Source organism: Artemia franciscana, chromosome 7 (genome assembly GCF_032884065.1).
Source record: "Artemia franciscana chromosome 7, ASM3288406v1, whole genome shotgun sequence".
Taxonomy (NCBI): Eukaryota; Metazoa; Arthropoda; class Branchiopoda; order Anostraca; family Artemiidae; genus Artemia; species Artemia franciscana.
In genome coordinates, this window is record NC_088869.1 from 14,271,466 (window position 1) to 14,295,132 (window position 23,667).

Below are 23,667 nucleotides of genomic sequence, written 5' to 3' on the forward strand. Positions count from 1 at the left end.
ACAATATATGGACTTCAAGTTCAATTCACCGGTTGGTGTTTACGGTTTTTTCGGCAAAATTAAGAAAATTATATAAGCCATTCAGAAGCCAAATAGGTTAAATCTATGAAAAAAGGGGAAAGCAATGGTATATATTGTTGCTATGGTTGTATATTATTGTTGTTATGGCTTAAAAAAAATTAGTATTGAATAAATAAAAATTTTGATTTTCAGTCCTTTTTATAAGTGAAATTACTTAAAAATGCAGATAGTTCAGCACCAGTCAACTTTTGACTTTAAAGTCTCAAACCCTTCAAAAAGGAGGGTTAAATGATTGGAAATCGGAACAACCCACCTAGCCGATTGGAGTAGGCTCACTTTTACTCGAATGTTAGGAAGCAATTTTGCTTGGGTTATTTCATCTTCAAACAGTATGTTAGCATCACTATATTTCAGCCCTATTGTAAAAATAATGGTCAGGCTAGACAAGACCACTTAAGCGTGTAGCCTAGACAGGTGAGAGATGATGGTGGTGCAATGCCATGACGGGTAGCCTAGCAGAGGGAGAGATATGGACTCGTTCGTTTCTTTTCTTTATTTTAGTTTAAGATGTGTAATACTTTTTGAAAACAACTCCCTTGTTAATAATGATTTGGGTATTAAACAGGCGGCTCGGGAGGTAATAGAAATCAAGCTTAAGCTAAACAATAATATTTCTTTGAATAGGGAGTTGGGGGAGCACTCACTCGATGTTTTGTACGGAAATTTAACCTAAAATGATTTAGCAAATTTTACTACAAAACCAATAGCCAATACCCATGAACCCCTAACAAAAATATCTTTCAGGCTAGCAGCTAAAAAAGTAAGAATCGTGTTAAAAATGCATGATTGCGTGGAAACCTGAATGACTTGCCTCGTTTCGTGTTTTCTCTTCAGTTCTTATTGAGCTTCTTTGAAGTAATAATTTTGGGACTGTTTTGATTGCTCAATTTAAGTTTTAACGATTGCATTTTATTGTAAATCTTATTTTATTCGTATTTGTGCTTAGCTAAGGACACCACTTCGATATCGAGCCGAAATATTCATTTAACGTCTAAAAAAATTTCAATGTCTTAGAAAAACTCCTCATTGATTTACCTGCTGTTGTTTTTAATTATTTCCTAAAAACAACACAACCAGTTCTTGGTGACGGCCGTAAGTATGTCCTTGCTTAATATTCCTCACTGGAATATTTTTTATAAAGTGTCTGGAATAACATTCCTGGGCCTCTTTGGAAAATACATTGGATCAGACGTATACAGTTTTTAGGACTGGTAACCCAGCACAAATATTACATGGAATAAAATAAGGAAGTAAAAAACAACGAATATGGAAATGGAATAAAAAAAATTATGTAAATAAAAGGCCACAAGAGATCCAGTGTCAATTTGCAGGACAGTTTTGGCAGCGACGCCACATAGAGACACGTTGCTAATCACGGTGACTTTGAAATAAAAAATGTTGAACAGAAACGTTTTGAAGTTGGTATAGTGAGTCTTAACTCTCCTTCATATGGACGCGTTAACCTGTCATAGTACCTACGTAAACTCTGCGTCACGCTTACGACAAAAAAACGTAAAGCATGAGAATTTGGATCATTTATAATGGAAGTTTTGGAGGAAAGATCGGCAAAATATGTGCAAGACAGACCTGGTCTAAAGAGGTTGAACTGTGATAGCATCAGCACCGTTCAAGAGGGGGCAACCTCGGCAGCTGCCCCAGGCACTGTGGTTGCGGGAGTCGCGGCTGGCGAGTTGCCCCCTTCTATCAAATTTTTCATTTTGATTCGTCTCTTTTTCCTTATATTTGAGACAGGAGGGCCCTGTAATTAATTTTGCACCGGGCACGGCCAACCTTAGGAACTGCTCTCGATAGTATCAACAAGGGACTCAATAAAAGTATGGCTTTCATCTTCTAACTTCTAGCGCAATCTTACCAACAGGTTTTCAAATAACCAAGAGTTCAAAATATTTTCAATCAGCAATAAGAAACATTCATTTCCGTCAAATAATCAAAGCTAAGTGATTTACTTGTTCAGCTCGGCGAAGAGCGAAAAATAGACTGATACTATAACACTATAGATTTTTTTTTCTTTGACATTACATTTTCTTCACTTTCATCCCACTTTTAATATATTTCACGTGGTATAATTCACCAAGTATGAAAGGTTCTCTCGTAGATATGGAAAACCTCTACGAAGCACGAGCGTAACTGGATCACCACGCCGGCACAACGCATCATACCGACGTGCCAATGTGAAAGACTTTATGAAAAAAAATAATTAAGAATCCAAATTGGCTTCTATTTGCTCGAAGTATTTTTACTTTGTATTTGAGACATACACAAAATCGATGTCCTGTGTTGTCCAGTCGTACCCAAAGTCAAACTCTTAACCGATTTTCCATTGCCTCTCTCAGGGAAGATATTAGTAACTAACTTAGATTTGCTCAAAAATATGCTAAAAAAGTTTTTTGTAGGGCCAAAAAATTAACTTAGTCGTTGTCTGCAATATTCCTAAAAAGTTAATCAGTTTTACCTTAGAAAATAGTAATTGCAATCTACTGACTTCAGCCACATATTCGTGTTCTTTCCTTAAAATTTGTTTTTCAAGGTCCAAATCTAATATCCAACGCTTTTTTTTCTAAGTTAGAAAAGATAATCAATATTTCTTTATATTGCCTATATTTCTGAGACTTGCGAGAATCACCATGATGAAAGCAATATTTATGCTCAGAGTAGCCTCCGCCCCCCACTAGCACCGTTGCCTAGAATTGTTTATAACACGACAATCATATTCTCGATGTGTCACTTTACGGGAAGATTTTATCACGAGGTGAAAAAAAGTTTCACTATTTCCTGAACATGGGACACGACGGCAGGAACTTATAATTGACTGAAAATTGGAAGTAATCCATAAAACTTTATTTTGTGTGACCTTTTGACTTTTTCTTTGCCCTGTCTACGCATATCTTCTAATACGAGAGGTGGCCAGTACTTAATGAACGATTCTAAAACTTGTATTAGGTGCAAATAAGGCCCAAATCTGTGACGTTTAGCCGAAAAGATTCAAAATTAATCCTACGCAAAAATAGCTACAATTTCATATTATCATCAAAATCTAATTCTATTTTAGCCGTGACGAGCACAAGCTGATAAAAAAAAAACTTTCTACATTGGTTGAGTGAAAATTTACACAACCACATACATCTTAAAAATTAGGAAAAAACAGGAATTCAATTGTTAACGAAAAAAAAAATCTCCGTATGCTTCTATGTAGTTTTGGTAACACTGATAATGGTAAATGGCAACAAATAGCGAAAGCAGATGACACCAAAATCTTAAGAAGGTGCAACTTTCTTCTTCAAAATTCTTGAAAATTTCTCAAAAGTCAAAAGTTTTATCAATATTTGAATTTTTACGGACAAAAACATTTCCAAATTTCAATAATTAGTTTTGTTTATCTATTCGCAAGGTTTAATGTGGCAATACAGAAGAAAATGTGGTACTACCTTAAAACTCAAAATTCTGAAAAAAAGTAAATAGCGGTTTTAATGCATAAATAGCCCTAAGATGAGTACAGAGGGCAAAAAGTGTTTACTTCTTTTTATGTTGTTGATACTTCAATATAGGCAGATTTGAAAAGGCCCTTGGACTCGACCTAAGGATGAGTCTAGAGAGATACGATCAAATAGCAAAAAAAGATATACAAAGTTGCTATAAATAAAAATAAATGCACTTCATACACAGTAATGAGTAATTTTAATAAATCAGCATCAATCAACAAACAAAAATTTTGATCACAGGCAAGAAAAAAAAAATGTAAACTACACTGTCAAACATCAAAAATGGAATTAAACTTGAAGCATAAAATCGTCTCTTTGTCACGAAATTCGCCTGAAAAAATATATATATAATGAGCGGTATTCAAACGGAATCCGAGCTAAAATTCACGTCTAGAAAACGCTTACCGTGTTAATAATTTATATACCATTTTGTCGTTCCGCATTCAATACAAACAAGATCTTTTTTTAACAGGAACTTTTTATTGAAGACATCGAAGGAATAATTTACGATAAACGCAAATACTTCAAAAAAAAAAAAAAAAAAAAAAAAAAAAAAAAAAAAAAAAAAAAAAAAAAAAAAAAAATCCGATGCGAAGTTAGACACTAAACAAAAAAAAAGAACCTTTCCTATAAATAGATCTACTTACACAATTAGCCTTGGACAATGTTACAAAGCAGTTTGCTTCGGTATTGACAGACTTCCTCATTCGACGCTGCTTTTGGTACTTCTGTTTTTTCTTGAGCAAAAAGGGATCCAATGATACAAGATTTAGTATTAGGAAAAAAAGGTCATGAGAAGCCAAATCCGGTGAACAAGACCGTAGACAGGATTAATTTCCAAGAAGGGGAGGGAAGGGGGGCTCAGCTGCAGCAATCAATTATAATTGCGAAATTCGTGGCGTTTTGCATAATATTTTCACGAAATATTTTCAGTTTCTCAATGTAGTATTGTTGATTAGCTGTTTGACCTTGTAAAACCTAGTCAACTATTTTGAGTCCATATACGCCAAAAATGACAAACACTATTGACAGGAACTCCAGACCTGACATGTCCACTTTTTTGTCTTAAGGGTTCTGGACACTTCCAATTCATTGACTGGCTTTTACCTTCAGCGCCGGGGGTAATAATTCTAGTAAAGGCCTGTATAGCTCACAGGACATAAGGAAACATGCTAAGAAAACAATGCTTACTTAACAATATTCAGAATAATCACAGTTAACAAATTTTGCATGCGGGCAAATCTTCACTTCTTTCATTGTTTTACACTTTTTCTACCAAATTTCTGAAAAAAGCATGGATTCAATAAGCATTTTCTCAGTTTTCAAATTCGTGCTGGAACAAATGGGATCGACAATTTTTTTTTTATAGATGCCACTATATACAAACCGCAGTGGCATCAACACAAAATAAACACCATCAGCGCCCACTAAATTGCTTCTCATATTACATGCTAAAAGAAAAATAGCGAAAAATTAGGACAGGTCATGAAGATGGCGTTTGGGCGTTTGTCTGAGCACGTTTTTCGAAACTAAACAAAACTTAGAAAATACACGAAAAAATTCAGAAATTTTGTATAAAAAGTGTAAAACAATGAAATAAGTGAAGACAAAGGTTACCCCCATGCAAAATGAGTTATATGATTATTCCGCATATTGCGAAGTAAGGTGTGTTTTCTTAACATGTTTCCTTATGTCCAGTGAGCTATCTAGGCAAATACCACAATTCTTGTTTTATAACACGCAACGATAAAGTCTAACACACTCGGCTTATTTCTGGTGTGTTCAAGGGTCTGTAAATACCCATCCTTATGACCCTGTTCTCAGTCATTGTTTGTGCTTTATGTAAGTCTATGCGAAGACTCATAAAAAGAAGTGACTGATAAAAAGTGGGAGCCAATAGATGAAGCAGCGGCTTGAAAACAAGGATTGTATTTTTCTTACTCCTCACACACTGTTTAAAAAAATTATTCTGTTTTGCAAGTATTCTTGTAATAATAGAGACAAACTACTATAGTAGAAACATCTACGACCTAAAGTGCGACCACCAGAAGGCCCAGCTTTTGAATATTTGTGTCACAGTAAATTTGGTATCGCTTCTTTTTTCTCATTCCCACTAGAGAGGGATATTCCAAGCGAAATGGATTTCCATGCACACACTCGGTGACAAAATACTGGACCAGTTGATTCCAACTATGTAAAGGGGGTAAAAAAGAGATGTGATATAACGTAATAAAGGCTGATTTGAAAATTAATTTTAAGAAGACTAAGTCACTAAGGCTAGAAATAAGTGAAGATCAAAAGGTGACGCTGGGTAACGAAAAGATTGATCAGATGGGCACCTTCACTTACCTTGGTAGTATTGTTAGTAAAGACGGTGGGAACAGTGAAGATGTTAAAAGTAGAATTAGCCAAGGCTCAGGGTGTTTTTTCACAGTAAAAAAACAGTTTGGAAGAATAGGGATACAATTCTGCAAACCAAGATTAGAATATTGAAAGCTTAAAATAAGCAAGATTAGAGTACTGTCATATAATGATGACTGTGGTCAAATATGAGGTGAAGCATGGGCGCTTCGAAAAGCAGATGAAGATTTGCTAGATGTTTTGAAGAGAAGTTGTCTACGGATTGTTCTGGGTACCCGGCTGACTAACCGTACTTCAAACAGTAGGCTATACGAAAAATGTGGTTCAATCCCGCTTTCTAGGGCTATAATGAAAGAAAGGTAGAGATGGCTAGGGCACGTTCTGCAGATGAAGGATGAAGGATTGTCGAAGATTGTCATTTTTGGCCAACCATCTAGGGCTAAACGGAAAGCATATTGTCCTCGTCTGGGGTGGGAGGATGTCATAAAGAAAGATTTAAAGGAAATGGGATCTTCCTAAGAGGGTTTGAAGAAGTAGCTTTGAATAAATTGGGATGGAGCAGGAGCGTGCGTAGCTGTGCTGGCCTCAGGCAGCTTGGTGCTGCGGTGAGTTGTTAGTAGTAGTAGTAGTAAAACCTATTGCAGAAGCATCGTATAAACTAATTCTTTTTTCAGGTGATGCAGTGCTGGTAGCAAGAAATGGCAATGAGCTGCACAGACTGTTGGATTTGCTCCATAATTATCAAATTAGGAGGAATTAAATATCAAATTCCGATGAATAAGCCTTAGCAAGTATGAGGGGGAGTATTTCTTCTTTGAGGCAAGGCTCAATGAGGAAGAATTAAAGTGTATTCCTATACTGAAGTGAAGCAGATATTTTTGTAAGAGGAGATTTATTACCACTTGGTGGTAAGAGAAACTTTTGGGAAGGACGAGATTAAAGGTGGGTCCTTATTTTTGCCCTAAGCACGGAGGTGGGAAGGATCATTTAATTTGTTTTTTGAGAATTAAAAGCAACAAAGAATAAAATTAATCCGAGGAGGTTTGGAAGAGATGAATGGGTGGATGAAGCAATAGAATGAGGATAATTGGTTGGTATGAGTATGGTCGATTGGTATGGGACACTGGAATCGCTTCTTAAATATATTAAATAAAAAAAAGAAGTTTTTTTAACTGAAAGTAAGGAGCGATATTAAAACTTAAAACGAACAGAAATTACTCCGTATGTAAAATGGGCTGTTCCATCCTCAATGCCCCACTCTTTACGCTAAAGTTTGACTCTTTCTCTAAACTCTACTTTTAAAACAGTAAAAAACTTTAGCGTAAAGAGCGGGTCGTTGAGGAGGAGGCGCAAAGGTCAGTGTTAATAAATATTACAATAATATTATAAATATCAGAATAATATCACATAAATATAAAAAAACATGCAATAATAACAGCATATTATAAATATCATAATACGAACTGATTAATCTTTAGCACTGAGTAGTGTTGGCGAGAAAAGGGGAGATAAAACCGCATATGGCACAAAGAGATTTTTTTTTATTGTAAACTGGCTAATTACAGAGATACAAGATGTCTCGTTTTTTCAGTTCAGGCGAGACGTGAGACCGTTCTTCCTACGGCTCCAGCAAGCACGCACCAAGACATTTATGCATGACAGACAATGTGCAACAGAAACATAAATATGCTCCGCAACGGTACATACACACCATAAGGATGTGGCACAGGTACAATTTTATTCCAAGGAACAAAAATAAATCATAAATAGAAGAACAAATGTGACAGTTTTGGGCCTAGACACAGACAAGTCAAGCACGATTAGAAACATTCAGATAATACACACGATATTTTTCGTCCTATGCTTATCAAACACAGCGCAGTCTTCCAGGGCTACAACGAACGAAAGGTTTAGATGGCTAGATCATGTTTCAAGGAAGAGGGCCGATAAATTATCAAAAACCGTGTTTTTTGACCATCCATCAGAGGCCAACCAAAAATAAAAACAACAAAACGTAAAACAATGAGGAATTATTTTTAGACAGTGAAAATTCTACCAAATGAAAAGCAAGTTGTCCCCGAACAGAGTCGGAAGAGATCATTTGGGAAGATCTGAAGGGAGCCATAATTCAAGGGTGGGAGAAGGAGTAGGTTGGAGAGAAAGGGGAGCCTGTGTATCTGTGTTGATCTAAGACAAACTTGCCATCGCACTGACTTGTTAGTAGTAGTAACATTTAAACAGAACATAAATTTACCTTTTAGAATTCAACTGTGACTTCAAGGCATCATTCTCTTCTTGTTTAGCTGCCAACTGATCAATAATGGAAGCAAGGTGTTCTGACATCGTGTTGATTTGGGTTTCATAATTAAGCAGTGTGGTCTGTAATTCCGACCGTAAATTTTGAACTTCATTGTGACTTTTTGATAAATTAGTTTCAGTCATTTCCTGTTGTTGAATCAATAATTCTAATCGTTCTTGAAGGGCAGTACACTCGGAATGGAAAAAGAATGCTTTACTGTCTGCAATTTGTGCTGACTTGACTAACTGACCAAGTCGATCTAGGAAAAATTTTCTCACATCGTCGGCATCTGATGTTCCAGGTGTTTCGGGTGATAATGTTTTAACAACTGAAGATGGCGTAGATGGGAATCCCTCAGCCTATAAGAAGAAATGATTCGAGAAATTTAAGTGCTAAACAATTAAAGTCGAGTTGCCATGGCTATCACACGAACATCTTTTCTAACCACGTGGAAAAACGCCATCTATTTAAAAGAATGAAAACACTGGCTTTAGACCCTTTTCTGAAAGATGATGAATATCAAAAATACATTTTTGAAAAGTCAGAAAAAAAGTCAGAAATAAAAGAAATTTTAATCAAAATTAAAAGATTTTAGCAGAATAGAACTTTCCGAATTTCAGGTTTAGAGCAATTCTTCTTGAAATTATCTAATAAAGTTGGTTTTTATAGACAATCCTGTCAAGTGGCGACAATCCTAGGACGTTTTTAATGCCCTGGAATTCCAAAAACTAGTAATCCTGAGCCACTGAAACAGACTAGGTGAAAATTTTATGTTCAAATCGTTGACCCCTGGCATGCAAAAATTGTGGCCAACTTGTCAAAAACACATTTATGAAGTGACTGCCCCCGCTCCACATTTTTTTTGCACATTCAGGTTTTCTTCCTGAATGGAATTATGGGTAAGCATGCCCACAAAAAGCCTTAAAACACAGCAGGAGAGACACTACTATTGAATATTATTTACTTAATAAAAATAATTTTTAGTAATTAGTCCAAGTAATTATACCCTCCAAAAAGATACCCCCCCCCCAAAAAAAAATCAAAATTTCTGTATATTCCCCAATAAAAAAATACTACATGTAGCAAATATACAAATTTCATTACTTACAGTCCTTTCTCCAGGGGCTGTTGAAGGTCACATTATCCCCAAAGATATGGGTGTTGGACTTTTCAACTATGCTGAAAAATACGGCTTTCTCAAAATTTTCATCGGAGTACTTTGAGAAAAAGGGGCGTGGGAGGGGGCTAATTTTCCTTTAATCTTTTTGGTCATTTAAAAAAACACTGGAACTTCTAATTCCAATTCGTATAAACCCCCTCTCGATATTCTAGGACCACTGGGTTCGACACGATCACCTCTATAAAAAAACAACGACAAAATAAAACAAATAATGACGCAGACGTGATTTTTCCTCTGGCAAGAAATACAATATTCCACTTTTTGAAAATGGGAGCTCGACATCTCTACAGTAGAGTTCTTTGATATTAGAGTTTTTGATGTGTAACACCGAATTTAATGTATCTTATATGTTTGGAATAAGAAGAAAATGTAAATTCTTTTAATGTGTCTATTTGATACCAAAATTCCATTTTTTAGAATTTCGGTTACTATTGAGCCGAGTCGTTCCATACTTACACTTCGTTACCACAAACTGTTTGATTACAATTTTTCTGGGCAACACTGGATGGCAGTAATAGTTTTCTCTTGAGGATTAAATTAAAGATTAAGTCTCCCACACTTTTGGTTCTATTTATTGACTGACATGGGGTAAAAATTGCTATTTAGCACTTTAAAGTTGATATTTAAATACGATACAATTAATAAAAAGACGAAAACTTAAATTTTTAGACCTTAATTTTTCCGTGGTGGGGATATTTCAAAACAACTTTAAGAGGAAGAGGGGCGGGGCTAGGAAGGGATTCCTTTTTAGGTATTTTTTTAAATTACGTTAGCGTCCTTTTCTCGCTTTCAACAACAATCATAGAAGAATACAGCTTTTGATATCTTTCTATATCAATATGGCACATCTTCAAAGGCCACTCAAACAGCCATTTATGTGCAAAAAATGGGAGATAGATAAATGCTGAAACATTCACGATTCAATTTTTCTGTTTTCTCATAAGAACTTAATTTTTCTCTCTTATCATATTTCCATATTCCTTGTTCTATTCATGAACTTACCTCTTGTGAACGTTGTTGCTTGGCACTTTGAAGTTGATAATTAAGTTTCCACATTTCCTTTTCTTTTTCCAACTGAACAATTTGATTTTGGAAGATATCAAACTGGGAATTGAAGTGAGTATAATCATTGGGAACAGATAAAGATTCCGGTCGGACGATAGCACTTTCAGTATCAGATTCTGAAAAAAAGACAAATTAATCTAAAAATTTTTATCGCCGCTAATGATTAAAAGTTCATACGGGTATAAATTTATATACCTGTTTGTACGATTATAACTTGTTCCATAGAGAGTTTTGTAATATATTCAAAAGTAGTAAAATAGTATCACTATGATTATAATGAACTAGCACCAATCCTCAAGGGGTATATCGGAGGGTTTTCACAGGGAGGTGAAGCTAAGATTTTAAGGCAAATATTTTTCAATTTTTGTTAAATATACAATCTAAAGAAGCGACTCTTTAAATCTTTCTTCTTTGGACTGGTTTAATGTTTTTCCTTTTCTAGGAATTTTTGAATAAAGAATTAGCCTCGAAAATATATATTTTTGGACAGCCTGTAAGGGTTGCAGAAGTCATTTTGCTACGTCCATTGCAATTCAGCAGGACGAGGCAGGCACCTCTTACATATTACAAACACCTGGAACCACAGACCTTGTTAATGTTGATGGTCCAACAAGGCAGCAAGCACAGGATGGTCTATACTGACCGACTGTTTGCATAGGGAAATCAATAATATAAAGGTATTATTTATGCTTATGAGATATAAACATTAATTTCTTAAGACAGGCACATCTTTGGCCAAATAGTTGCTAAATGTATGGATTCTGGGGTCGCTTCCAAATGTTCATAATTGTTTCGTATAATATTTGACTATAAAAAATTTGACTTAGGATTTGGTTTTCGATTAGATTTTGGAATTTGGAAAATTAATTTGATTTTGGAAGACATTTAAATGGGACTTTAAATGAGTATAATCATTTGGTAGAAATAAAGATTCTGGTCGGATGATAGCATTTTCAGTATCGGATTTTGAAAGAAACAAAGGTAAATAAATCTAAAAACTTTCAATGCCGCTAATGATTCAAAGTACAGAAAATATATTATTAGAATAAATTTAAATTTCTTGAAATATTTTTGATAATGTTTCATCATAAAATATATATAAGTTATAAAACCAAAATAGTTATAATTTTTTGTCGTTGAAAAGTCGTATTTGTGTGCATTTTTGACAGTTAAACAAAAAAGAATTAATTGTTTGAGATAAAGCCGTTATTTGATAAGGAAATTATTAAAAATTTAGGCAAAAATCAAGAAATAAGAGTAACATTAGGTAAAGATAACGTTGGATAACCAATACGAAAATTATTCGAAAATATTATAAACAATTTTAGATGTGTTTAATTTTTTTTATAAATAAATAACATATTTCACTAGGAATTAACATATTTTCTCAAAAGCACTTAAGTTGTACCCAGATCAAATTAATGATCAATTGCTATGAAGCACACCCAGGAACTGATTGTCTATTCCGCTCAGGATTATAAATCAGCCAATGATGGCAAGCTTAACAGTCAGATTACAGCACGAATCGTTTGACTTTAATGAGCTCATGAGCTCACGTGGTTGACACGCAGGGTTGAGAATGATTGTCCGAGGGGCACAGGTTCAATTCCTGGCGTAGCCAGTTATTTGGAATAGGAAGACGGTCAGTGGAGTGACTCTGTAAGTTCAGCCAGAGTCTATCCAGCTCTAAAATGTGTACCTAAAAAACTTTGGGAAAGGTAAGCAGGAAAGGTGTGTGAGAGCACACGATGGTTGGCTCCCAGCCTCCCATTGCACTTCCTGGCTGAAGGGCTGCGAAACAGAGATCAGCACCACTGGTTTAGATCTTAAGGGCCTAGTGCGATCATAGTTACTTACATACATTTGAGTAGAATGGGGGATCAGTGGAAAGGACGAATCAACAGATGGAACGGATTAGGGGGGGAGGCAATGGCTCCCTAGATTCCCCCTCCCTATTCTCCTAGATTTGGAAGAATATAATATTTTGTTATTAAATAAAATTGAAAAAATTACAAATTGCCTAGAAGTTGTTCCCAACCAATTTCGGGCCCTGCCCCGTCTACGCATTTCTAAAATCCTCGTTGTTTTTAAAAATTTTTTATTCAAATTTTTACCTGTATTCACCTGAAGGAGGCTTAAAAGGCCACAGTGTTGCAAATTAGGGGAGGCAGAGGGTCACCCCCCCCCAGATTTGAAAAAAAGACCTTGTTACTTCTATTTAATAACTATTTTGTATTTTAGCTATGTGCTACATTGAACTAGCGAGACTGGCTGACGGGTTGCTTGTAATGTTCAGCCCCGTGCTTTTGTTTTTCTGAGCCATTAAATAACACTGTTACTTTTACAGTTGCTTTTCAATGACTTGGTTTTGAGTTGTTACTTCTGTGCTCGTCCTGAAGAATCCTAAATATACCGATAGTAGTTAGCCTTGTTTTGAAGCGTATAAAACGATTCCTTTTCCGCTGTCCTACCCACTTTCATGATCGCTGATTAGGGTTCAGTCAAAACTAGGAGTCATCTTATCTTTCTCGGTGATGTGAATCCATAATCAAACAACGCGTAAAAAGTGACAACAAACTTTGGACTTTTCTGTGGTGAAAATACGAAAAAAAACAAGAAATTTACAGCGCAAGGAACTGGCAATAGTGTCAGTGCTCAAAGTGTCGGGTTGCTGGACATCAATTCCCTTACCTGTGACAATCTTTCAAATAAAACTGGAGCAATAAATGACCCGATTCAACATAAAATAATGGTCTGCATCCCAAGCCCGTTACAAGTTCCAGTAGATGTCGAGAATCTCTCTCAGGTATCTCTGCAATGCGTCCCGACCAACCTGCTCAACCTATTCTTGAGGGATATCCTGCTTCCACTTCTAATAGAAGGAAATTCAGTGCACATCACTTTAAGACTTACGAATGGATTGAGTGCTCATAAAACTTGAATTCTCTGTTTTGTTTTAACACAGAACTCAAGACAATGGGAAATGACAGACTCAGTAATCTCATGATCATGGCCGTTGAAAAAGAGAAGATACTGGATTCGGATAGATTAGTTAATGTTTTAAGGATGTTTGATCAACCTTGTTCTGTTTTTCGTGTCTTCATTCAAATCCTGCCCCCTCGCTCCCCCTGCATTTGCGTGAATTAGCACCACTAAAAGACCACCAAGTTGGCATATTTTTTTTAAGGGACCACCTTTTATACAATGTATAACGTCATTACAATACTATCATGCATCTCTTTTGCTTTTTAAATGTTTTTGAATTTAATGTCACTCACATGATTTATTTTTTTTTCAAAATTAAGGCTCTACAGTATACTCAGTTGAAGGGTTTCATGTCCTGCCAATGACCCACCAAAATTTTGCCATGCCCCACGTTGAGAATCACGAACCCATATCTAAAAAAAACTCTCCAATTTCGCGAATTGACACCACTGAATACCACAAGCGATAAATGCGCCACAGTTTGAGAGCCCTGGGAATAGGCAGTTTCACTTATAAAAAAGAGACTCAAACTCAATCGATTTTATTATCAAAGGCCTTACACGGTCATTAAGATCAGTGGCACCTCTTGCTATACAAAAAATACAGCACCAAACATATAGCCTAATAATCACAACCATAGCCATCGTCATACAAATTTATGCACATTTGAACAATAAATATTAAGCAAATAATTGAATAGTGAAGAAACAGAATCCTTATTTTACTGCTTATACTCTGCTTATACCTTTATTGGTGTTTTCATTGGAAATATATAAAAAAACAAACAACAGAAACACGTGACCTAAGTGAGAATGTGGAAAAAGCCAAGAAAAGAGCGGTCAAAACCATCTTTAAAGAAAAATATATTGAGTATAAATCTGTTCTTGAGCCTCCAAGGGTTGACACTGTTAGAGATAGGCACTTTCTGTTTATAGTGCGTTTGCAGAAATTTCTCCTTGCTAGCCCCAAGCACCGACATCTTCTACCCCTTCCTCCCAACTTCGTGCTTAATACAAAGAAGAACAAATTAATGCCAGTATCTTACAGAACTAACCTGTTCACCAATTCATTCATATCGTGTTTTTTTTCTTAGTAAATTTTGTATCGGATACGTTTTACAATATACCCGACTGACTGACCGTATTTCACAGTATGCAGTACAAAAAGTACAATGCAGTACAATCCCGCTTTCTTGGGATAAAATGAGAGAAAGATTGAGATGGTTAGGGTATGTTTCGCTAATGAAGAATAACAGATGGCCAAAGATTGTCCTTTTCGGCCGACCGTCAAGGGCCAAACGGAAAGCAGGTCGTCCACGGTTGAAGTGGGAGGATGTCATAAAGAAAGGCTTAAGAGAAATAGGAACTTCCTGCGAGTTTTTAAAGAGGGAGGCTTTGAATAGATTGGGATGGAGGCGGAGCGTGCGTAGCTTTCTTGGCCTCAGGCGGTGTGGTTCTGCGATGAGTTATTAGTAGTAGTAGCATAGTGTCTGAAATTACAATCAGAACATGAGTTACTGTTCATCTTAATTTTTATGCATTCATTTAACTTTTGACTAAAGGCTATAATTGTACTTGAAAAAATGTTACCTTTCTTACTGCTTATGCTTTCAATAGACTTGCTCCGGAGGTGAGCTTCTTTGACCTGATGTTCCAATTGAATAATTCGCTGCCTCAACCTGTTAGCTTCTTCTCCATGACTACGATGAAGGTCGGCAACCTTGTGTTAAAAAAACAGAGCTTTATAATTCCGAGAAAGGAATTTAAATAAAATTGGACAAAGAATAAGAAATAATGCTTATATTCTACTAATTGGCATCTAAAAATGAGCCACCACAGGATAACAGGAAAACAAATTTGGTACCAAGGTTTTTTTCAACTGATTCATGTGGTTTTGGGAAAAGTATCAGCTATACTTTTTGAAATATATTTATTTCATATATTATAATATAATATTATATATAGTATATAATATTATATATATATATATATATATATATATATATATATATATATATATATATATATATATATATATATATATATATATATATATATATATATATATATACATATATATATAATATACATATATTATATGAAATATATATCATTCATAAATAAGTTTACTGTAAAATCAATATATATTAGTGATGTAAATTGATATAATAACTAGTTCCTGTTTTGCAATTAAAAAAAAAAGTTTTTTTAACGGAAAGTAAGGAGCGACATTAAAACTAAAACGAACAGAAATTACTTCGTATGGGAAAGGGGCTGCTTCCTCATCAACGCCCTGCTCTTTACGCTAAAGTTTGACTCTTTCTCTTAACTCTACTTTTTAAACATCAAACAGGCTTCGCTGCTAATTACACTATATTTCATAGTTTATATCTTAAAATATACTTTTTATTTTTTCTTATATTTCTATTACCTTTAGTATTTATATATTTTTATGATATCTATATTTTTTATTTCTATATTTTTTATAGTAATCTTTTATGTTTCATATATTTGAATTTTTTATATTCTTTAATATTTTTTTTCATTTTTAGGGCATTGAAAAGGTATTTATGGCCATAATTTTTGGACAAGTCCTAGGAAAGAATACTCTTAATATGTACAAATATTTCTATCAAAAGATATTTTGTTTTTTAGCCATCGTATTTAGAACTTGAAAGCACACACCAAAGAGCAATTCTATGTAGTTAAGTAGCGACAAGTTGTAATGCGTAACATATTTACATCTACCTATATAATTGGTGATGTCGATGATTCCCGGATACCTGAAGCGGGCATTGCTTCATTGTACGATAAGATTCAGTTGGTCTATGATCCTCACATGAGAGTATACATTTTATTTTTTTGGTGCAGTTCGTCAGATAGGCACTGCTAACAGTTAAAGTACCAAGGACAGTGAAGATGAAACCTAATTGTTGAAACAGGTGAAGCGTAAACTTCCGCAACTATATAGGGAAAAATCAGTAAAAATTGGAAAATCAGTTTCTAATGAAAAAGACTTCCAAATGCCGTTAGAAATTTTTCTGGTGGCAGCGGGCGCTAAATTAAAAAAAAATGTAGGTGTAATTAAAAAAGAATTTAAAATACAAATTTTTTTTAAACGGTAAACTGCATTGCCCCACACACACTTTTTGGCTAGTGACGCCTCTGTTAATGGATGCCAAAATACACACAACCACAATGCTCCACAACGACAATAATACCACAAATCTAAATTTGTGGAGTTCATTGTTTTTTTTCCAGGGGGAGGGCTTACAAAAGGTTTTTTTCCCAGGGGAGGGGTTACATCCATTTTCGTTGTATTTTTACGAGTCAGACAAACATTTCAGGGGAGGGAGGGGGTTCAAAACCCCTACCCCCTTTTGGCTACAGCCTTGGATGCTACCCTGAAACTTCACCATTTTGAAACCAAAAAGAAAACATTAGAAAATCCTGGCTTCCAGATATCATAGGTCTAGAAGGTTTTTTTACTTTGATGTCCTTGGTAGCCTACTTGAAAATTAATTTGCAATGAGTAGCATTTTTTTTTTTTTACTGGGGCTGTAATTGACTGACTGGGCGTTCCCTCTAACATGTTATCATAGTCCAGCGGCTGGATACCTGCGTAGCATACATGACGTCAGTTTGAGCTCCGGAACCACAATACAACTCGCTCCATAACCATAGCCTATACAGGTTGAGCTCCACAAATTTAGATCTTTACTGCTATTCTACTATCTTAAAAAAATTGCAAATGAAAAAAAAACTTGTTTTTAGCAAATGTTGTCCGAAATTCCTTAGTTGCGAAGTTTTCATGAAAGTGACAGTTGCTAATTACCAATCGATATAATAAGACCAGTTAGCATACAGATTGTGTCTAACTCAAAATCAAGAAAAAAAATATACACTAACTGTAGACTAGAGTCTAGGCAGAAAATCTAGGTATAATCTAGTCTAATAGTCTAGGTAGAAAATAAAACAAATAATTTTCTTTGACTTAACTGGAAAGCAACTTAAGGAATTTAACTTAACTTTTCTTTTTCCTAGGGTTAAAAGGGATATATCTAGAAACAGGATCTAGTACGATTTTAGACAAAGTGATTTTTTCAAGATATCTAGGAATTTCTTCTTCTACATTTCGTCTATTCTAATGGAAGACGTGAAAAACTTAGAACTTAAACACCTCCCACACGACTTAAATTTCACGCCAATTCGCCTTAAATGTTACAAATTATTTTTTTTTCATTTTCAAAGAATACTTCCCATTTCATACAGAAGAAAGGTTTAAAGCAATAGTCGATTATAGAAAATCCTGTCCCATTCCTACAATTAAAAACTCATCAAAGCGTTAAATGAAAGCACTGATATCGGCAAACTTTCCATATCCGTCGTACCCATTAAGGAAATTTGCTTTGTCCATATCTACGTCGTGATTGGTGTAATAAGGGCCATAAGGATCCTACACCTTAGGAAGCTTATTCATAAGTCATAGAGACCAAAATTCGCCTTGTCTAAATTCATGTACATTACGATTAGAAGGTATAACACCAATAGCTATTCCGTGAGAGTGACCGGGGCATTACTTCAATACTAAGATAAAGAAGAAAAAGAGAGAGAAAAATACTACTTTAGTATTAATATGGTTATTCATCTTATTCACGTTAATACCCAAAAATGAAGAATCCTTATTAACCCACTGAGACAAGCCATTACACCCATTAAAACGAGGCTTCTCTCCAACGAAATCTATAAGAATAATATTTTTAAGTTTAAATCTATTTCAGTTCAAGGTAGGTATGGCTTTCCTTTTTCTATTTTGAGGGTTGTCCGGAGGGGAGGGGGATGCGATGTATGATTTCGATTGTACAGCGAGAAGAAACATTTCGGCCATCAAAGCCCCACCTCCACGCAATATCTGAATGTAGTAAAATTAAATATAACTTCAAGTATTAATTATATTAATCATACATATCAAACAAGAATAAATACAAATCAAAGAGATTTAAAACAAAATAAATCTTAGCAGTACCATCTTTTAAAGACAGCGATAAGTGTTTTCTGCACATAATCCCCCTCCTTAGAAATCTCAAAATGCTTGCAATTTCTCAGATTTCTTTGCTTGTATATAGTTTGCCCATGTTTATTGTTTGAATAAGTTAATTTTAAATAATCTAAAAGAGTTAACCGTCTCGAAGCACAAAAATTTTACCGAAGACATCAAAACAACTCAATGAATAAAAAAAGTCTCCCTCTTCCATCTTTATTTTTATTGCATGTTATATATATATATATATATATATATATATATATATATATATATATATATATATATATATATATATATATATATATATATATTATACACGATATATGTATAGTTTTTTTTTCGCGCTTCTATTTATCTATTTGAAATACGAATTTAGCTAATGGAAGTTCGTAATAGTCACATTGAAATAAAATATTATCTCATCTCAACCTTTTTGACTCTTATTGCTTTTATTTTAATAATAAGCCACATTATAAGTTCTAATGATGACAATCGCCACTTTTAGAAGAAATGCTTTAAATCCTCCCATTATTTTTTTTTTATCCCAAAAGACTCGAATTAAAATTGCAGCCTCTGCCCTTTAATTTAGGAAATTTTTGTAGCACGAATGGAATTTGTAACTTGTCTATAATTACCGTCCCTTCAAGTGCCACAAAGGGACGACTTACCTGACTAGCTAACCGAGCGTTTTCTTCAATTTTACTCCGAAGTTCATCCTCTATCACATCAGGAAACTCGAGGGTTTGAGTCTTTTTGGTACTTCCGCCACTGTTTGTATCCTACAAAATTATAAGAGATATATTTGTTATATCTAAAATTGATTGTAAATATACACAAGTTTATACCACAATAAGAAATATACTCAGGTTGTGTTCGAAGACAAACATGTGAAAGCTAAAACCTTTTTTTTTTCTTTTTAGAAATTTAAAATGTAATAACAACATTTAAGAACGTATCTGTTTTTTTTTCTCATAATTCAAAAATTTTAAATGAAAAAACACCGTCAGAAAACGAACTTGGAAGTTCATCTTCGGTAACATCGAGTCACCTCATGTCTTAACCTTTTTATGGTTCTTCCAGTGCTACTCAATTCCCAAAAGACGACACCATCATTTATTTCTAGTCTAAGCTGCTTAGTCGTCTCAATACTATTTCTCAAACCTATGCTTGCAAACTGAATTCTCAAAACTTTCAAAAACTCATTTTGCAAGTATTTTTGTCTACTATACGTTTTACACAATTTTGTTTTAAGCTAAACTAACATTTTATATAAAATCCAATAACTAAAGTTGCTCCATACTTTAACCGCATCAATGTTATTCTCATATGTAGCACTAATCACCTTATTATACTTATTTTGTTTATCATACAAGGGAACAAGCTTTTCCATAAGATGAATCAAATGAATTAAAGAGGGAGGGTTAAAGGGAGCTGACGGTTCAGACACTTCTCGATTGTCAAGCAACGAATGAAAATTTGGTCTAAGTAAATTGTAAATTTTCTCCTTCCTAAAACTCTTTTTTTTTTGCAGTAGCAGCAGCAGCAGTTCTTAGAATAGTACGCATGATCATGCTAAGCAGTTTGCTTCCAACAGAAATCAATTTAAAACCTAAACTTTTCCTTAATCACTTGGTGCTTCCCCTTTTTCAAAATCTTCAATAATTAACCTTTAACTTCTCAACAGCCATATTTCATAAACCCATTTTACCACACAATTTGTACCCGAGATCTTATTTTATCTCAATAATTTATTAGATGATTATAATCACTCAATGTAGGGATAACATTTCTGGAAGGAAGATAGTACTTCCGTATCAAATTCTGGAAGAAAAACGAGGCAAGACATAACACTTATTTAGGAACCCTTAATGTCTGTGTGTCTGTGCAAACTGGAAAGACTACTACTACTACTACTAGCCCACAGCAGTACCGAACCGCTTGAGGCCGACACAGCTACGCACGCTCCTCCTCCAACCTAATCTGTTCAAGGCCACCCTCTTTATACCCTGCCAGGAAGTTCTCATTTCCTTTAAATATTTATTTGTGACTTCCTCCCACCCCAGACGAGGACGACCTGCTTTCCGTGTAGCCCCAGACGGTTGGCCAAAAAGGTCTATCTTCAGCAATCTGTCATCCTTCATCCGCAGAACGTAGCCCATCCATCTCAACCTTTCTTTCAATATAGCCCTAAACTGGAAAAAGAAACACTACATTGCATAAAACACAAGATGTCTAAGTATCTGGGGAAACGTACGAGTGGTCCAAACCTTAGTGACAAAAAGAAAACATGCCTGCTTCAGTATTTTTTCAATTCTAATTCTATTGTGCAAGTATTTTATGTAAGTAGAAAAATATGTACAAATTTTATCGCATACCTTTCATACTCGTTAAGCAATTATTCTTGTATTGTTCAGTTTAACTAGGTTTCTAGTGTACAACGCGGTGCAAGATTACAGGCTGAGAGAGTACTTGGAAATTTCAGGGGTCAAAATTTCAAATAAATAATTTAAGGGTTATAGTCATTTCGCAATTTAGAAATTTTATTTTTCTTAAAATAAATGAAAATAATTGATGAATTATTAATTAAACAATGAAAAAATAAATCAAAATATAAAATAATTCAATATTAATCAAGTAGTAATAATTAAAATAATCAAAATTAAAAATAAACCATTATTTGATTAATCACAACTTAGATAGGAAACTGGAAACAGGAAACTGGCAATCTGAATCTAAAAGTCAGAGCAATTGGACTGACGTGAATAGAATCGTATGCAACAAAACAAAACTGCGTTCCCGCCTATAGTGTTGTAGTACGATCTACGCGTCGGAGTGCGGGCTTGGAGAAGGCACCAAGTTCAGAGCTCTGTAGCAGAAGCTTCTCATGGGCAAGGTAGGAGTTTCATAACTGTATTGGTATCTAAGCTGTATGATCAATAAATAAATTTTTTTAATTAACTAATGAATTTTTTAAATTTGGCCAGAAAATTTTGTGGGATACGGTTGGTGGGCGCTAATAAAATTTGTCCTGGGTATAAGAGAGACCAGTACCACCACTGTAGCCGTGTAGGATTACCCTCCAATTATTGTCTTCTCTTAGACTACACTGGCAAAGCATGATAATATCAGAAAAACTATATTCGCAAAGACAAATTTCCACTTAGAGAAAAAGAAAAAAAGTGCATAAATTTCGGTTGAGACCACTGCATAACCGTCCACACTACAGGAATAGAAAAATAAAAACAAACTGTAAAAAGAACCTCTAAAACGACAGAAGACCCTCTCCATGGTGATAGAGTAATTGCACTGAGAACGAAAGTCTCGGATAAGTTGAGCGGGGGAGCAGAGGCTTCTTTATTCTTAAAAATTTCTGAGACCACGCTGGCTAAGCATGACAAAAAAACGAAATTCGTACAGAAAAGAAAGAAGTTATTTCCAGCCAGCGAAAATGAAAACAAAGTGCAAAAATTTTGATATTTCAGCTGAGAGGTCCCCTTAACCGCCTTCGGTGCAGAATACAAAAACAAAAACAAACCGTAAAAATCAACCACTAAAACAAACAAAAACAAAATGTAAAAAGAACCACTAAAATGAAAGAAGACCCTCTCCATGCAATGGAGATAAGAGTAATTGCACTGAGAACAAAAGTCTCTGATAAGTTGAGCGGGGGAACGGAGGCTTCTTTATTCTTAAAAATTTCTGAGACCACACTGGCTAAGCATGACAAAAAAACGAAATTCGTACAGAAAAGAAAGATGTTATTTCCAGCCAGCGAAAATGAAAAGAAAGGGCAAAAATTTTGATATTTCAGCTGAGAGGTCCCCTTAACCGCCTCCGGAGCAGAATAGAAAAATAAAAACAAACCATAAAAAACAACCACTAAAACAAACAAAACAAACCGTAAAAAGAACCACTAAAATGAAAGAAGACCCTCTCCATGCAATGGAGATGAGTAATTGCACTGAGAACGAAAGTCTCGGATAAGTTGAGCGGGGGAGCGGAGGCTTGTTTATTCTTAAAAATTTCTGAGACCACACTGGCTAACCATGACCAGATGAGGAAAAGATATTCGTACAGAAAATAAAGATGCTATTTCAAACCAATTAAAAAAATATATAATAAAAATAGTGCAAACATTGCAAATATATTTAGCAGCGGTTTCGGCCGAAATATTTAGGCTTTATTTTCAATTTCACTGGTAGATTATACTCTCGCTTTTTTTCCTTACGAACATCTTTTTCTCATCTAAACATAGACTAAAAGAACTAATAATGGAAAATCTCAACAGAAAACTCAACATTATTGGGAGTCGAACGGATGACTTCTCGCTAGCTATGCTGGTAATCATTGTCCCTTTTGTCACTAATTATTCCCTGTGAATCAAATTTATAACATAGCTATATTGTTTCTCATTTATTTCATATCACCAAAGAGCTTCATACCTTAAACCAAAAGCTTATACCTTCATACCAAAGACCCATTCTTCATACCTTCATACCAAAGAGCTTAAAGCAAAACATACCTTAAACAGCTCAGCTTGAAGGAATTCAACCCTTTTCATAAGCTGCTGGTTTCTAAATTGCAAGCTATCCATCTCTTGCTGAATTCTCCGAATCATTTGATTTTTCTCTTCCACATTTTCCTACAAATAAATATCAATGGTCACATGAACAAGCAAGGGCGTTTCCATGATTTATGTTAGGGAGGGCGAGGGGGAGGGGTACAAAAAAATTATATTTATTACGTTTGTCATGCATTTTTGTTACGTTTCTGCGAGTCGGACAGAATTTCACGGGGAGCGGGGTTCTACCCGGTAGCTCCTACGTGGATATGGCATTGTATTTGTCTTGGATGGAGGGCTAGAACAGATTCGTATTACAGGCACCTGAGAAAGGGGATGCCAAGGATACAAAGAATAACTTTTTTTTAAATCAACTAAACAAAACAATTATTATCATGGAGGAACACAAAAAGAGCATAACCAGTTGGGGGGGGGGTCACTATTTCCGAGAAGAATGGTCACGGATCCGTTTACTTTCTTATATTTTCAGGGGCGAATGTAATAAAGAAACGGGTTTTTAATATAAAAAAGGTTCGTTCAAACAGAAGTTTAAAATTATGCGGCCATTTTCAAGTAACAAATGGAATCGTGC

At 34.9% G+C, this 23,667-nt stretch overlaps 1 protein-coding gene across 3 annotated transcripts in view; it reads right to left on the bottom strand.

Annotated features, from left to right (window-relative positions):
* Nucleotides 1-3,760: 3,760 nt before the first annotated feature.
* LOC136028877 (protein phosphatase 1 regulatory subunit 21-like) overlaps nt 3,761-23,667 on the bottom strand; it is a 48,265-nt gene continuing 28,358 nt past the window's right edge. For all 3 annotated transcript variants that reach the window (XM_065706820.1, XM_065706822.1, XM_065706819.1), the window contains 6 exons: nt 23,037-23,156; nt 19,183-19,293; nt 15,061-15,190; nt 10,424-10,602; nt 8,197-8,600; nt 3,761-3,912 (listed from right to left, as the gene is read on the bottom strand). In XM_065706820.1, the coding sequence (XP_065562892.1) occupies nt 3,900-3,912; nt 8,197-8,600; nt 10,424-10,602; nt 15,061-15,190; nt 19,183-19,293; nt 23,037-23,156 (957 nt within the window). In that variant the 3' untranslated portion in view covers nt 3,761-3,899. The remainder of the gene's footprint in view (nt 3,913-8,196; nt 8,601-10,423; nt 10,603-15,060; nt 15,191-19,182; nt 19,294-23,036; nt 23,157-23,667) is intronic.